At 34.8% G+C, this 17,765-nt stretch overlaps 2 protein-coding genes across 2 annotated transcripts in view; both read left to right on the top strand.

Annotated features, from left to right (window-relative positions):
* On the top strand, positions 2,636–12,829 carry LOC109823915 (mediator-associated protein 2). The gene is made up of 6 exons (XM_020390365.1): positions 2,636–2,775; positions 2,937–3,042; positions 3,126–3,210; positions 3,430–3,513; positions 5,316–5,414; positions 12,268–12,829. The coding sequence occupies exons 1-6, from the start codon at positions 2,750–2,752 to the stop codon at positions 12,525–12,527; spliced, it is 660 nt and encodes a 219-aa protein (XP_020245954.1). The 5' UTR covers positions 2,636–2,749; the 3' UTR covers positions 12,528–12,829.
* The window catches only part of LOC109823546 (protein COFACTOR ASSEMBLY OF COMPLEX C SUBUNIT B CCB1, chloroplastic), a 4,048-nt gene continuing 2,900 nt past the window's right edge, over positions 16,618–17,765 (top strand). The window contains exon 1 of the mRNA XM_020389824.1: positions 16,618–16,652. Coding sequence (XP_020245413.1) covers positions 16,618–16,652 — 35 coding nt within the window. The remainder of the gene's footprint in view (positions 16,653–17,765) is intronic.

Here is a 17,765-nt window from a genome sequence, read left to right as displayed (position 1 = left end):
TCCATGACTTTTTAGTTCAATCACGTCCCAGAAAATGCGGAGACACTCTCTCCCATAATGAACCGACTTCCCCTCCAGTCGCCAGCCGACATCTGTAAAGCAATGGATGACTCAGTATGCCCACGTGACTTCTGCCACACTCACAAGTCACTTACCGGAAATCGCGGAGATACCCTCTCCCATGCTGAGATGACTTCCCCTCCAGTCGTCAGCCGACGCCTGTAAAGCGAATGATGATTCACCTCCCAGCTCACATTTGGTCACCGCCATTCTGCATGGCCGAAATAACAAATCTGCCAGAGGAGAGCTACTCTATATATGGATACTATTGACCATCAGAGCGAGGTAAGCAAAAAAGACAATCTAAATCTTCCTCTTAACCCAATTTGAGAGATGATCATCTTTAATGCACGTAGCATAAAAACACATAGTTCTATCCTCCACTCAAGCTTAAGTTCATCAACTGACTTGATCATCGGAGGAAACACCGGGGAACCGGTCCCCGCCCTCTCACGAGTTTTTCTTGTCTGTGCAGCGTGGACATCAAACCTTTGTTCAAGAACTAGGTATAAAGTCGGAGAATGGAGCGGACCCTCCATCTTCCCACATCACCCCTCAACCATCCTCTCCTGGATGATTTGGTTGTTTGATATCGAGCATCAACAATATTTAAACCCATTTACTTTTCTCGCTCAATGGTTCTTTTGTTGAAGTCTATAAAATGCCATCGAAGCACCTCCAATTACCCATTATTCTCCATTTCTCTAACCCTAACCCTATACTCTCTTAGATTTATAGTAGGGAGAAAGTTGAGGGGGAACAACTCGTTCTCTCATCAATTTAATAGGAAATAACAACTAGATAGAGGGAGATGAAGAGCTCTGAGGAGAATTAACTTCCACGGGTAAAAAAGGGAAGTGCACAACCTTAGTCACCCTTAACCTAACCCTAGTTAAGGCATTTCAAAGGTTATATGAATAGAGGGACCTATTTCAACTCACTAATGTGATTGTGGGGACCTAATAGCTATTATAACGATTTGAGGGAGTTATAACAAAATAGTAATGATATGAGGGAGTAACACCAAATAACCCAAATTTTAAAAGACCCTAATGTTTAAGCTCAGGCAGGGAAGGGAATTAATTATAAAACTTTTTAACATAAAAGATAATTTTACGTCTTATAATCACAGGTCAACGACTAGGATTAAATTTCGAAATCCTTCACTTCATTAGAACTCCCAAATAAGTTACAATAAATTTTCCTCCATTCTCGTTACAAAACTCCCAAATTAGAACATTGTGTTGATGTGTGTATCTGGTACATAACCTTTTTGAATTAGAAAGGAGGTTATTTTACCAAAAAGTTCCAAGACAAATATGTATTGGTTAATGTTGTAACTATTTGAAAATGGTTTGACATTATACTAAAGGGTTATTTTGGTTCATGAAAAATAACAAATTCAGATTTAAATATAATTTGCAAAATAAAAAAATAAAAAATAAAAAGGTTGTTGTTTGTTTTCATTGTAACTGAAGTCTTCCTTACAACCTGTCTATTAAGTTTTACTTTTTTTAAACTAAAAAGGATATAACTGCACTGATATGATATGAGTAAGTGTTGTTACGATGTTATTTTTGTTGCAACTTAAAATATCTCTCTTTAACTAATTTTCATTCTTTATCTTATTATACTTGGAGCGCCGTTAAACATGAATTAAGTGTTTCATTCTTTATCTTTAATTAATTTTTGAAATAATTTTTTAAATTTTGATTAAATCATAAGAATTTCAAGTTCACGTACAACATGATTGAAACTGTATCTTACAACAAGCCAAATTAACGATTTTTTAATGTAATCAATTGCTTAGATTCACTTTTTAGTCTATTTTTTTTCAGTTTTTCTACGATAATTAGTTGTTAGAGCATCTCCAACAGCTTCCCCAAAATTTTCTCCAAAATGGAGAAACAAAGTCATATTCTCCAAATTATTTTTGCTACAACTCCAACAGCTTCCCTATTTTAAAAAATTGCATTTATTACAATAATAAAGCTCTCCCCAAAAATTTGGAGAATGCTGCAGATTTGGGGAAGGCTCCATATTTTTTCTCCTTCTTCCCTATTTTGGGGAATGAGATGGGGAATCTGTTGGATAAAAAAAAAAAGCTTTATATTCCCCAAAATTGAGTATTTCAAGAAGATGGGGAAGCTGCTGGAGATGCTCTTAGATGCCAGATATATCTGAGAGATTATCCTTAGTTGGGGTTAGGAGGGGTCAATTACCCAACAAATTTAACTGAAAAGAGGAGCAAGTGGTTAATTGTAACAAAATTAAAAAAAATATATTTTTAATATAAATTGATAACAAAAAATGCTTTCAATGGAATTAAACTATTTTAAACTGGTTCTTGGGGGGAGACCCCATACAATAACGTGTTAATTAAGAACTGCAGTTAAAAAAATAAAAATAAATAAAAAAGAACTACTGCTGAGGATTTTGGATTGGACTTGTACCCAACCGTCCCAAAAGCCTAGCTATGAAGGCCCAACACTATCGGACCCGTTTGGGTACTTTCCGGGCAAGGACCCGAACACACCCGTTAATCCATTTTCTCTAGGGTTTATGATCCCCGACATCCTTTCAAAATCTTTATTTAAAAAAAAAAAACCCCAATTTCCTTAGGGCTTCAATCCTCCTCGTTACATTTCAGTATTTGTGGAATCGTTGCTTTTTCGATTCATCTAAATCTATGGCTGTGGACGCCGCTGCTGAGGGGTTCGTATCAAAAAACTCGTTTCTTTTGGTGTATTATGTGTGTAAATTCAATCAAATTTGGTATTTTTTTAGGTTCTATCTGTTCCATTTACTGGAAAAGAGAGTAAAAATCGCTGAAATTTTGTGAACTCTACTGACTATTTTGTTTAATTTGAGTTTAGGTATAAGCCAGGCGAGGAATTTGAGGAGGACAATAACGAGCCACTTGTCGATTTCTCGATGACGGACTCGACGGAGCTCTGGCTTATCCAGTGGCCCGTCAAGCTGGTACTCACTCTTCCTTGATTCTTGGCTTGCGTTTGGACCGATGGAAACTTATTGGTTTGATATTTAGTGGGATCTTGGTGCAGTTGAAACCAACTGATTTCCACGGGAAAGAGGTGAAGCTAAAGCTGCATCGTGACGGGAAGTTGGGGAGTTTAGAGACTTCATCTGGTGAGATGCAATGCATATTTTGTATTTGTTTCAAATTACGTTACTTTTATTCTTTTTGATAATTGATCGATTTGGCGAATCGTCAAAGAAATCTGTATATCCTCGTTAGCGAGGAAAAAGAAATAGGAGGAATAAAATAAAAGGAAGATCGCATGATAGGTGGTTGGTTTGATTGTATGTTTTTGATTTTTGGCGTTCTTCTCATTTGCATTTTGGCAGGGAAATCATATGACTTGGTTAGCCATGCAGCTCAGGAGCCAGATGCAACGGTGTTCCTCCCTACATCCTCAAATTCAAAAGTCGGTGCGTAAGTTTAATTTGATTGACAATCTTTTTTTCTTCTTTTGCAATGTGTATGCTCATCAGAAAGTACATGTATATAAGCACTTTCGCATACAAGATCCAAAATGTTTTAGTTATAGTTGCGCGATTTCCTGGACCCCCGTTTGAACTGTCGAACAGTTCATGTGAACCGATTTTCCCGGTACATTTACTAACCGATTCCCTCCGATACACGAATCGGTTCCCCAAAATTAGCGTACCGCTTGCTAAGTATGAGGGGACCAAAGTTGATTTACAAGTCTTTTCGTGTACATGCGCTTGGATTTTTTATATGTTTTGATAATATTATTGAAAGTACTCTTTCAGTAAGGGCCTGTTTGTTTGTACGGAAGTAATTGTGAAGTAGCTGAAGTAAAAGAAGTAAAAGTTATTTCTGCTACTTCCAAGCAAAAAAGTGTGTTTGGTTCTCTGAAAAACTTACTTTCAATACTTCCCTAAATACTTATGTGGCGCCTACGTGTCATCCTTACTTCCAAAATATTTTTCCAATCCTCAATACTCAGAAGTAGCTCGGAAGTAGTTGAAATGCATATTAATTAGGACATAAATATTTTTTTATTAATATTTCATTTATTAGTTACTTCTAACAACTTTTTATTGATAAAATTACTTCCTAGTAATATTTCCAAATGTTATCCAAACAAAAAAAGTAAATGAAGAGAAAAAAGTTCTACTTCTATTACTTCTAAAAATATATGAAAAAAAAAAAAAAAAATACTATTTTCACTACTTCCTATTTCATAGCTTTGAAAGTTACTTTTATAACCTACTTCTTACTTCTAATACTTCCATTTTCCAAACGGGCCCTAAGTGGAAGTTGGCCAAAGTTAATAACTAATTCTAGATCACTATTTCTTTAACTGATGTTGCTAATAAGATTTTGTCTCAGCCTATTAGTAGCTTTGCAGCTGTGAGAAATTGGAGTACTTATTCCTACATGCATAGTGTAAAAATGAACAAATTGAACAATGGAAGGGCGGATAAGTTAGTATTCATTCATTCAAACATTCGCTTCCTGTCACGATTTTTTGAGAATTACAAAGTTGGTCCATATAAAGGATGAGATATGAATCCCAGTAATGATAACTTGGAGGACTCTTCAAGTAAGTTGGAGGAGCTTAGATGGAACTGTTTGGACTCAGAATTAGCAGAAGATGCACTTGATGTTAAGAGGAAGAAAGTTGCAAAATAGAAAAAAATTTATTAAGAGGTTGTTTAATATTTAATATTTTAAGTTTTATGTATTCAAAAACTATAAAAATGAAGTATTGAAGTATTTATATGAAAAAAATATTGAAATGCATAATTAGTTTTCTAATTTCTAATTTTCTACTATACACTTTGAAAATGATAAGCATACCCAAAAAAATTACATCATATCCTATACCGAACTTGCCTACTATCGAAGCAAGCTACCCCCGTCGAATCCAAAATTTCAAAGTCTCGAATTGCGTGCCCAAATTTGTATGATGACCTGCTACGTACTGCGAACCATGTAATTATGGTTATAGTAGTCATATAACAGTTGGAAATTTATCATTTAAATTGATGTCCAGGGTACTTGTGTCTGTATCGTTGTATTCATGTCCATGTGATTTGGGTGGCTTCTAATTAAAGTATGCTTTACTATGTGATACATAGCAAAGTAGATGTATTTATTTATCTAATATTTTGATACACTTCCGCGAAGCTTTCAAATTCTTCCTGATCTTTGGTTTTTTTATTATACTTATTCCTAGTGTTTTTTGGTTGAAATATTACAGTTGGAAAGATTTCTCGTCGAGTTTGTTTGAGACACTATCCAGAGCCTGAAGAGTTTGAACTGCCCACTTTCAGCAATGCCACTCGAAGCAATCTAAGAGGTAATAAAATACCACACCTTTAGCCTCTTGGCATCGACAGATTAATGTAATCTCTTTTTTCCCTTTCAAATTGCAAGTTCACTTTGATTAACTTCCAATTTTCTAAACGAAATTGCTATCAATAATCTAGAAGTTAATATCCTATGTCAACAACCTGGCACTTTGATATGCATCAGAGCAAATGAAGCCAAAGAATTAGTCGTCTTTGAAAGTTTTCATGATGCAATCATCATTGCACCACTTGTTACCGTCAATAGATGTTTAGTGTTATCAATGACTTCTATAAGTGCTGACCTATTTTTGGAGATTTCGCCTTTAATTCCAGCTACCTGACATTTCAAAACTTGCCTAGTATTGGGACTGTTTCTTAGCTCTGCATGTCTTAGTCTGCTAGTCATGATTCTTGCAAGTGGTACATGCATAAACTTAGCAAATGAATCCAAAGAATTAGTCTGTCTTTGAAAGTTTTCGTGATGCAATTATCATTGCACCACTTGTTACCATCAATAGATATTTAGAGTTATCAATGACTTATAATAGGTGCTGACCTATTTTTTTGGAGATTTCGCCTATAATTCCAATTACTTTGACATTTTCGAAACTTGCCTGGTATTGGGACTGATTCGTAACTCAGCATATCTTAGTTTGCTAGTCATGATTCTTGCAAGTGGTACATGCATAAACTTGCAAGATATTGCAATTAAAACTGGAATCTGATTTTTATGATCATTTACACTAAAAATAAAAAATAATTACCTTAGGGTTTGTAAGATTTTTCGACCTTACATGGGTGCTATATGAGTTGAGCATTGGGAATCCAACAACTTGTTGAACATGCATGTTTGGTTAGTTAGCGTGACTAACAATCTGTGATACCCCGACACGGCTTTCTTTTGGTCCCGTACCCATGTCGGGTACGTTTTGGGTGCGGATCCGCATCCAAACGGCAGGGACACGACGATTTCACGAGTGGGGAAAAAAAATTGGGTCCGCTATTTGAGCCCAATAACCCAAACCCACTTGAAATACCCAGTCTCCTTTCGAAGCGATTCTGCCTTACCACCTTAGTACCCATCAACGGAAGCGACGACGGATTCTCCTCGACGACGAAATAGCTCCTCGACAACGAAGAAACAGCTCCTCAACGACGAAGAAACAACTCCTCAACGACGACGAAACAACTCCTCGACGACGAGATCAGCATCTCTGCTCGAAGACCAGGTTTGATTTTTAGGGTTTTTTTGTTGTTTCTCCTTTTCCTCCTTTTTCCTCGACGATAAGATCAATGCCTCTCATTTTTCTCCTTTTTCCTGAACAAATTTGGGGGCTGGTTTGGCTTTTCCTGAACAAATTTGGGGGTTGAATTATAAAATGGGGCTGGTTTGGCTGTTTCTCCTTGTATTTGTTTATATAGATAATTATATTAGTTCTAAATTGTTAATTAAAGTAAAATAGCTTTCTATTTCTTATATGTAAATATTTTCTTGTTAATAATTGTAGAGAATTAAATGGAGACTCAAGTTCACAAAGCGAGATAGAGGATGATAATGCTCCTCTTTGGATATATGTCACAAAACTTGGAAAAGCAACGGGAGGTGGTGGAAATTGGGAATGACAATGCAATTATTGTCTTGAAACTTTTAAGAGTTCTCATTCAAGAGTAAAAGCACATCTCTTAAGACATCTATTATTTGGAATCAAGTGTTGTGCAAATGTGAAGAATGAAAATATTGTTGAGATGAAGAAAGTGTTGGAGCTAGCGGAGCTTAGATTGAAGTCAAAGAAGGGCAAGAGTGTTCCATTACCTACTTCAAGAACAAGTCTATGTTACATTAAACGCTGGGCGCTTCTAGGCGTCGGACTTAGCGCCCAGCGCTTAGTCGCCTAGGCGGGCGCCTAAGTGGTTTCTGGGCGTCTTTTTTCTTTTTTCTTTTTTAATTGTGATACTTGAATATATATATATATATATATACTCAATCAAAGATGCATAATTACTAAAGTACCAATACTATTAACTAAATTGTTTGGCTTACCAATTACAATAGCTCTTTATATGTTTATACTTCTCAACTCAAATTATAATTCATCTCAACAGTGAAAACTCATTCTCAACTCAAATTACTGTTAACTTATAAGTTACTGTTAAATTTAAGTTAACAATAAACTTAAACTTAAGTTCACTGTTAACTAAAATATTATTAACATAAGTTTACTGTTTACTTAAACTTAAGTTTACCATCAACAAAAAACTTAAATTAACTTAAATTTAAACTTAAACTTAAGTTTACTGTTAGTTTAAACTTAAGTTTAACTTAAACTTAAACTTAAACTTAAGTTTACTGTTAACTTATACTTCTTAGGTTTAAGTTACTGTTGTTAACTAACTTAAATAGATATTTAAGAAGTATTCTTTACCTTGTTAGTAGTTACAGAGATCGGGGGAGCTCGGCAATGTAACAAAAGACACTAGGCAGACTAGGCGTTTGAGCGAGCGTCTAACGCCTAGACCCCTGAACGTACGTCTAGGCAGCGCCTAGGCGTTTAACTATTTTTAAATTATTTAATTATAATAATTGATAAAAATATGTATTAAATTTATATAAATTTTTTAAAAAAATAGCAATATTAGTTCCACAATAAATCATGCATACTTAGATACTAAATAGCCAAAATATTAATTAATAAGGTTAGAGCCTAAGATATTTTTTTATTTTTAATTATAATAATTGATATCGAATGCCAATGTTATAGAAATCTTAGATACCAGACGAATGTCTAGGCGGATTTCTTTCTTCATTTAAGTGGTGATCGATGATGTTTTGCTGAAGGTCGGAGGAGGTAGTAGAGGTGTTCATATTTGGAGGTTAATGGAGTTTGGAGGACATGTAGGCAACAACACATAAAATCACAACCAAGACCTACAATGTGCAATCCATGTAAGCAGACAATGCTTTCCTAAACGTTCGTAAAATCTAGGTGGACAGCCTAAATACCGTCTAGACGTTAGGCGCTAGTTAGGCAGCCTAGGTACCTCCTAGGCCTTGGCGTACGCCTAAACGGACTAGGCGGAGGTTTTTTAAAACAGAGAGAACAACCACCACAAAAGAAGTTGCTAAGAAGAGAAGAAATGAGGGAAACACCATAGAACAATCCTTTAATCGTGGAGCCCGAGATCACTTACATGGTCTCATTGCCCGAATGTTTTACACGGGGGGTTTATCATTCAATTTGGCAAGAAATCCATACTTCATCGAAGCTCTTAAATATGCCACGAGCAATTCGCTTGGAGATTATATTCCTCCCGGATACAATCTTCTAAGAACAAGCCTCTTACAAAAAGATAAGGCACATATCGAGACATTATTAGAACCCATAAAATTAACATGAAAAGCAAATGGTGTTTTTATTGTTAGCGATAGGTGGTCCGACTCACAAAGAAGGCCTCTCATTAATGTGATGGCGGTGACCAAGATGGACCGATGTTCTTGAATACCGTCAATGCGGAGGGGAGGACTAAGAATATGGATTATATAGCCGATATTCTCTTGAAAGCCATTGAAGAGGTTGGTCCTCAATATGTTGTACAAGCCATAACTGATAATGCACCGGTTTGCAAATCCGCGGGAGGCATTGTGCAAGGAAGACATCCTTATATTTTTTGGACTATGTGTTGTCCACACACTCAATCTTGCCTTAAAAAATATTTATGCTGCGAAAAATGCCGAAAGAATTGAGGTAGTGTATGAGGAATGTAGTTGGATCACCGAAGTTAGCGATGATGTTATTATAAGAAACTTCATTATGAATCATTCCATGAGATTGTCAATGTTCAATGAACATGTGAAGTTAAAAATGCTTGTTATAGCCGAAACTTGTTTTGCTTCAGTTGTTATCATGTTGCGACGATTCAAGAAGACCAAACAAGGTCTTATGGACATTGTTATTAGTGAGAGTTGGATTCTTTATCGAGATGATCATGTTGGGAGGGCTCAATTTGTTAAGGATAAAATTTTGGATGATTTTTGGTGGGATAAAATAGAATATATTATCTCTTTTACCGAGCCAATCTATAACATGGTTCGTTCCGCCGACATTGACAAGTCAAATCTTCACTTAATTTATGATATGTGGGATTCTATGATTGAAAAAGTGAAGAATTGCATTTATATAAAAGAAGGCAAGAGAGATGATGAATATTCATCATTTTATAATGTGGGACATACTATCCTTGTTGATCGGTGGAATAAGAGCAATACACCATTACATTGCTTAGCTCATCCACTAAACCCAAAGTGAGCATTTTTTTCCTCAAATAAACTTTTAATCTATATTAGTTAGACTATAATAGTTAATATTATTTATGAATGTTTTTCTATCTTGTAGATATTATAGCGCGACTTGGCTCATTGAAGCCCCGAATCGAGTTGCACCACACATGGATCCCGAGATCTTAAATGAAAGAGCTAAATGCTTGAAAAGTTATTTTCCTAACTCCGAGGAGCAGAGAATGGTTAATGTGGAATTTGCTAAATTTTTCGCCGCACAAGATATATTTGCGGATCATGACTCTTTGGATGATAGGGGGAAATAGATGCAAAGTCTTGGTGGGCTATCTGTGGAACATCTACACCAAAATTGCAAGAGTTAGCATTAAAGTTGATTGGACATCCTTGTTCCTCTTCTTGTTGTGAGAGAAATCGAAGCACTTATAAATTTATTCATTCTCTTAAGAGGAATAAGATGACTCCACAACGAGCGGAAGATATGGTATATGTTCACACAAATCTCCGTCTTCTTTCTAGGAGATCCTCGGAATACTCTAAAGGGGAGGCAAAGATGTGGGACATAGGAGGAGATGAATTTGAATCATTCAATGGTGCCGACATTTTAGAAGTTGCAAACCTTTCTCTTGACGAGCCGGAGCTTGAGACCGTTGTATTTAATGAGTATGAAAATGTTGAATGTTAATTGTCTTCTAACCGGTGCAAGGAATATAGCAAAGATGTGGGACATAGGAGGAGATGAATTTGAATCATTCAATGGTGCCGACATTTTAGAAGTTGCAAACCTTTCTCTTGACGAGCCAGAGCTTGAGACCGTTGTATTTAATGAGTATGAAAATGTTGAATGTTAATTGTCTTCTAACCGGTGCAAGGAATATAGTTTTAACTTTTGGAATATGCTAGTGAGTTGTAAGTTTTTTGGATATAGATCTAACTTTTGAAGGTATATTTGCAACTTTAAACAATATACTTGTAATATTTTGAGGGATGCTTGTAATATTTGGGGTATAGTTCTAACTTGTGAAGATATGCTTGTAATTTTTAATTCTCCTTTTGCGAGGTAGGCTTGTATTTTTGTATGCTCAAGATGAAAGTAATGAAAATTAGAATTTGATATTAACTTCAAATCAGTTACATAACTTACATTTTTGTCATTGATTATATAAGCCAAAGTTACATAATAATATAAGTATATAACATACAACTTTTCTATATGTTCCTCTTCTCTTTCTTGTCTTCTTTAACATTTTTGTCTTTAATTCTCCAAAAGATCATTGCCATCCCGACGTCTTAATTCACACATGCAACATACACTTTCCTCTAGTTTCTTATTTATAATCTCCACTTTACATAACAAAAAATATGAAAATGTAATAGATATTTAATTCAATTAGTTTCTTATTTATAATCTCCACTTTACATAACAAAAAATATGAAAATGTAATAGATATTTAATTCAATATTGATCTAAAGTGCACTTTACATAACAAAAAATATGAAAATGTAATAGATATTTAATTCAATATTGATCTAAAGTGAATTATTTTATATATATATATACAGCTGTGTCCCTGTACCCTACTTTTTACAATTTTATCGTGTCACGTACCCGTATCTAGGCAACATAGCTAACTATGCATGTATGCTAGATCTGATGATTGGCCAAGAACTTGGGCTTGAAATGGTATAGAATTTTGATTTGAAGCCCATAGATTAAAAGCATGGGATCACACCTTTTTAAGCCTAAACTATGAAGCTAGCTGCCCGTTGGATTCAGAGATCACACCTAATCTGTTGCCTTTACCCGTGATGAGGTAGGCTGTAGGCTGGTACAATTCCAATTTCAGAGTAAAGTTTGTTGAGAATCTTGAGATATTCATGATGTCTTATGCATTGCTTTACATAAATACATTCCAAGAATACATACCCAAAAGCACTTCTTGTAAGAGAATGTTATGTAGCCAAGGTGTTGGTATCTTTTTAAAATGTAAGTGTTGTCTTTGAAATCGATTATTGAAAGAAGTAGGGATAAGAATAGATGTACATGTGAAGATTTGGATAAGATTAGGATGAACAGTCAACAGGATTCAGGAGCAAGAGAAGAACTGGAAGTTTTCAGTTAAAGGCCAGCTTGTATGGAGATCAATTTACAAGTGATAGAAGAGGAGAGGGAAGATCATATGGGTTAGCATTCAATTATCTGGGTTCAAACTGTATCTCATGGGCTTGCTCTTTTCCAGAGGAATGCTAGCCACGGTTGCGAAGTAGCGACCGTGGCTGCAATAGGGGACATCTGGCCTACTTTGGGGCTGTAGGACTAAGAAGACCTAGGACTTAGGCCTGCTTTAGGGCCAGATGTCCCCAATTGCAGCCACAGTCCCTAAGTCGCTACTGTGGCTAGCATTTCTCCATGAAATCCTTTTTCATGTTGGTTATCAAACATCCTATATCTGTGGAAAAGCACTTATTTGAGTGGAAGCAAGTAGAAAAGAAAACTTTGTTCAAGCAATGCAAATTATGCACTTGATTCTACTGTGGGCTCATTTGTAATTATGATTATCATGCATTAGGTTCTGGCAGGAGCTCATCCCATCGGTCAACTGTACTGAAAGGTAGCAAAGGAACTGCGGATACTTTTAACTTTCCACACAGCACCGAAGAAACACCTCAGCCTTCCAGAAAGAAGAGACGTGAAGAGCACAGATCAGGTGACGGATCTTCTCGTGGTTCTAGACCAGATAGCCATCTGACCGATGGTTCACTAGCATCGGACAGATCACATGGGGATCAATCAAAGAAGAAGAACAAGAAGATCAAGGATGAACATTAGAATCATTTAGCTACTCTCCGGGCATGACAAAATTTTCAGGAATCTTCTATAATACCAAAGTTGGCATTTGCAGGAAATGCGGTTAATCTATAGTCCTTTCTTATTTTGTTTTCAGTCATATTTAATAGATAAACTTGTTCTTAGTGTTGCTAAATGTTGTATCCTTATTTGATTCCGAAATATTTCAACTGTTATTTTTTATTGAGCAACTGTGAGAAAGAGAGCATTTATGACATCTCGATTTAATGTACCCAAATATTGTTTTTGAGAATGCCTAATGGAATGGTTCATACTTCGCAGACTTTTAAGTTTCTTTCATACTACATTTGTGTTTTCCTTCAGTTTATTCTTCAGGTTGCAGCTGCTAATACACTGATGATGAGCTTGCTGTCGTTAATCATCTTCAGAGTTTTTCCCATTAGAAGGAGTTGTGTAAGTTTGATCCAGTGCTCCTATTTTCAAAAGAAATAAGCCCTCACAAACGCCAAGTAGATTTCTTGAGGTCTGGCCTTTGTCATTTTACATCACACCCTGTGGGTTTTTGTTGGAAGACCTCGCAACATTTGGTGCAACTTCCTTGTTTTAGTTTGCTTTTGCAGTAACTTTTTTGGTGTTGCAACAACATCCCCCCACCAATATACTTGCCAAGGAAGAATTTGACAACCATGGTGTTTTCCTTATTTTCACGATGTTTTGCTAATATGTAAACAAAACGTGTTTGGAAGCTATTGTGTTTTTATAGACACAAAACACTTACGAGTAAAAATCAAAAACAAAACATTTATGGCAAAACAAACTTTGAATTATGTGTTTTGAGTTTTGGGAATTAATATTAATATATTAACCACTCTCAATATAGTATTTAAAAATGCAATTAATTAATATAATATACTTATTATAATATAATATCAGGGTGTATTGGTGTTGGCGGTAGAACTGTTTAGTACTATTAATTAATATAATGAATATTTATTATATTATAGTATTTTTATAGTAATATAGTATAATAATTTAGTTTGTTATACTTTTATATGATATATTATATAATAAAATATATGATAATCTGTTGTAATAGTTAATAAAATACATCTTTAACATAAATTATTTTTTGCTTCAGCATTAATATGATATTTGGGAAAAATATGTCCAGGCCCCAAAAGCAGAATGTTCATGTGACCCGCCCCCTTGTATTTTGCCCCATGTGATTCAGCCCCAAAAAGTACCATTTAATATTTTAAGGCCCTTCCACGTCAGCAGTATAAAAAAAGAGATTGTATTTTGAAAAAAAATCCGAAATTACCCCTCCACTTATCTTCCCTAGACGTCTGGTCCACAAACTACATGGAAAGTCACGCCCATTAATGCAATCTGATGGAAAAAATAGAGGGAAATTTCCCGCCCTTTTTTGAACTCTATCATGAGCAATAACTCATGTTAGTTCTAAGTTATTTAATGTTAGTTCTAAGTTATTTAATGTTAGTTCTAACTTATTTTATGTTAGTTCTAATTTAGTTCTAATTCATGTTAGTTTTAATGTTAGTTCTAAGTTATTTAATGTTTGTTCTAACTTATTTTATGTTGTTCTATGTTAGTTCTAATTTAGTTCTGACTTATTTAATGTTAGTTCTACTTCCAGCTAGTGTTGGTTCTAATATAAGCGTTAGTTCTAGTGGCTATATTAGTTCTAGTTGAGCTCCTGTTAGGACTGACACGATACCTGTTAGAATTGATACTGGAGAAGCTAGAACTAACACATCATCAAGTAGAAGTAATATGACATTTAGACCTAACAATTACGCTGGAACTAACGACTTAAATAAATTAGAACTAACACGATACCAGTTAGAACTAACACTAGAGAAGCTAGAACTAACACATCATTAAATAGAACTAACATGGCGTTTAGACCCAACAATTACGTAGAACTAATGACTTAAATAAATTACAACTAACACGATATCTGTTAGAACTAACACTAGAACTAACACATTAAATAAATTAAAACTAACACGAGCTGGTAAAAATTAGAACTAACCACATTAGTTCTAATTTATACAAAGTTAGTTCTATTTTATAACAAGTTAGTTCTAATTTTATACCATGTTAGTTCTAATTTTATGCCACGTTAGTTCTAATTTATGCCAAGTTAGTTCTAATTTATACAAGTTAGTTCTATTTTATAACAAGCTATCTCTAAATTATACAATGTTAATTCTATTCTGGAGCGTGTTAGTTCTAATCTATACCATGTTAGATCTATTCTGTAGCGTGTTAGTTCTAATCTGCACAGTGTTAGTTCTATTCTGTAGAGTGTTAGTTCTAATCTGCACAGTGTTAGTTCTATTCTGTAGAGTGTTAGTTCTAATCTGCACAGTGTTAGTTCTATTCTGTAGAGTGTTAGTTCTAATCTGCACAGTGTTAGTTCTATTCTGTAGAGTGTTAGTTCTAATCTGCACAGTGTTAGTTCTATTCTGTAGAGTGTTAGTTCTAATCTGCACAGTGTTAGTTCTGTTCTGTAGAGTGTTAGTTCTAATCTGCATAGTGTTAGTTCTATTCTGTAGCGTGTTAGTTCTAATCTACACCATGTTAGTTCTGTCGCAGTTCATGTCAGTTCTAGTGTATACCACGTTGCTTCTAATTTATACCAAGTTAGTTGTAACTTATAGCAAGTTAGTTCTATTTTATACCACATTAAGCGTTATTTTATAACAAGTTAGTTCTAAATTATACCACGTTAGTTCTATTTTATACCATGTTATATCTAATTTATACAAAGTTTGTTCTATCTCATATAATAAGTTAGTTCTAATTTTAACCATATTAGTTCTAATTTATCCCAAGTCAGTTCTAATTATACCAAGTTAGTTCTATTTTATAACAAATTAGTTCTAATTTATACAAAGTTAGTTCTATTTTATAACAAATTAGTTCTAATTTATACCAAGTTAGTCCTATCTTATAACAAGTTAGTTCTAATTTTAACCACATTAGTTCTAATTTATCCCAAGTTAGTTCTAATTATACCAAGTTAGTTCTATTTTATAATTAATTAGTTCTAATTTATACAAAGTTAGTTCTATTTTATAACAAATTAGTTCTAATTTATACAAAGTTAGTTCTATTTTATAACAAATTAGTTCTAATTTATACAAAGTTAGTTCTATTTTATAACAAATTAGTTCTAATTTATACAAAGTTAGTTCTATTTTATAACAAATTAGTTCTAATTTATACCAAGTTAGTCCTATCTTATAACAAGTTAGTTCTAATTTTAACCACATTAGTTCTAATGTTAGGAGTTCAAGCCCATGCAACTACAATATATATTTAAAGGTCTTTGATTGGGCCTTGGGCCTTGGGACTCTTGGGCTCTTTGTTAGTTCTAGCCATTAGAACTAACATTCCAGCCCTTAGAACTAACATTTATAGTTCTAATTTTCCTTGACCCCCCTTTCAAATTCACAGGTTCTTAGATTCTTTAGTCGACTTTTAATCACATTATCTTTAATTTTTAGCTAAATGTCGATATGTCTGAAGATTCAATGTGAGCTTTTGAATTTCTGCTGTTAATCTCTTATACAAAACTCTGTCAATCACCAAATCACACAAGAAAAAGGCATTAAAGAAAAACCCAAACTGCTGTTCAAGAATCCAAGGAGATCTCATTTCAATTAAATGAAAGAGAAAAACTACAAAAATCCAATATCGATTCCCTTCATAAATTACAAGAAAACAAGAGCACTATCTTGATTAAGACATTGATTTGGGTAAAGATATTCCGTAACCTAGAAAGGGGAGAACAACGATGCATCAGACCAAAGCCCCAGGCTCCGTCAGCTCGCGGGTCCCCGGACCATGTTCCGTGTTTGTTGTTGAACCCGCGTTCACGAGCTGTTTCTAAGATGACTCCCCGACCTCCGACTCCATGACCACCGTCCTCGCCTTCGCCTTCCACGACCTCCTCAGTCTGATCATTTTCAGCGGCCATGACGGAAGTGAGAGAGAAGGAGAAGCTGAGAGATAGAGTGGAGAGAGAGAGAGAGAGAGAGAGAGAGAGAGAGAGAGAGAGAGATGGGATGGGGTTAAAGGGATGGGCGCAGTTACCAAGCTCAATCAAATCAAAGGGTAAATTTGTAACTTTTGTTGGGTTTTTCTCAGGATCTGGTACTTTGGGGCCTTAACACAAATACAATGTGTATTTGGGGCTGAATCACATGAGGCAAAATACAAGGGGGCGGGTCACATGAACTTTCTGCTTTTAGGGCCTGGACATATTTTTCCCATGATATTTTAACTTGGTATTTAATAAAACTAAATTTTCTTGCCGGCGGTCAGCATTGCGGCAAATTGTAAATTTTTGGGGGAAATTTCCCTCGTTATCTTAACCTCTTAAATTATTAAATGTACACCATTTTCCCCTTCAATATCTCCCACTTTAAATTTCTTTTAACTATTTACCTAATAAGATCCCAAAAACATTCGCTTTTTCATTAACTCTCGTCGATAAAGTCCTATCTTTCTCCTTCAACCTCCTCTGATTCGAATCTAAACCCCTAATCCGAATTTGGGAGAGGTTGAAGGAGAACGATGGGTCTCCATTAATGAGAGAGAAAAAGAGGGTGAACTGAGAGTCTTATTAGATAAAATGGGTGAAAGAAATTTGAATCGGGAGAGGTTGAAAGAGAAGGCGTGTGTAGATTTAATAATTTTGAGAGATTAATGAGTTGGGATAAATTTCCCCAAAAAAATACAATTCCGTGGAATTCTAGTAAAAAAAAAAAAAAAAGGACCGTGCCACCAAAAAGGCCAAGTTAAAATATATGCTCAACTTAGAATACCAATCTAGTAATTTAATCATTTTTAGTACTGGCTGAAACCTTTCACTTTCCACGTCATTCGTACAATTTTAAAGAAAATATAAGTAATATCCTTAAATATAAGTAATATCCTTTACCACTTTAGTACTGGCTGAACAAATATTTGTACGAAAATAAAAATATCCTTTACCGCTTTTTCGTTTCTAGAACGTATTTTCATTTTTATTTATTATTGAATCTTTTTTTTTTAACTTTCCGCATCTAAAATTCTAAACCGAAACATACACGGACCATCTTCCACGCGTCTCTTTGTGATCCTCAACCCTCAAATTTTGGTTGTTTTCTGTAAAATAAATAAACTGAAGGGGCTAAGACAAAATAATCCACTCAGAAGAGGTACCAGCCTCCTCCTCATCTATCG

This window comes from Asparagus officinalis, chromosome 9 (genome assembly GCF_001876935.1).
Source record: "Asparagus officinalis chromosome 9, Aspof.V1, whole genome shotgun sequence".
NCBI classification, from domain to species: domain Eukaryota; kingdom Viridiplantae; phylum Streptophyta; class Magnoliopsida; order Asparagales; family Asparagaceae; genus Asparagus; species Asparagus officinalis.
Note: the sequence above shows the minus strand (reverse complement) of the source record. Positions and strands in the feature narration are given on the sequence as shown.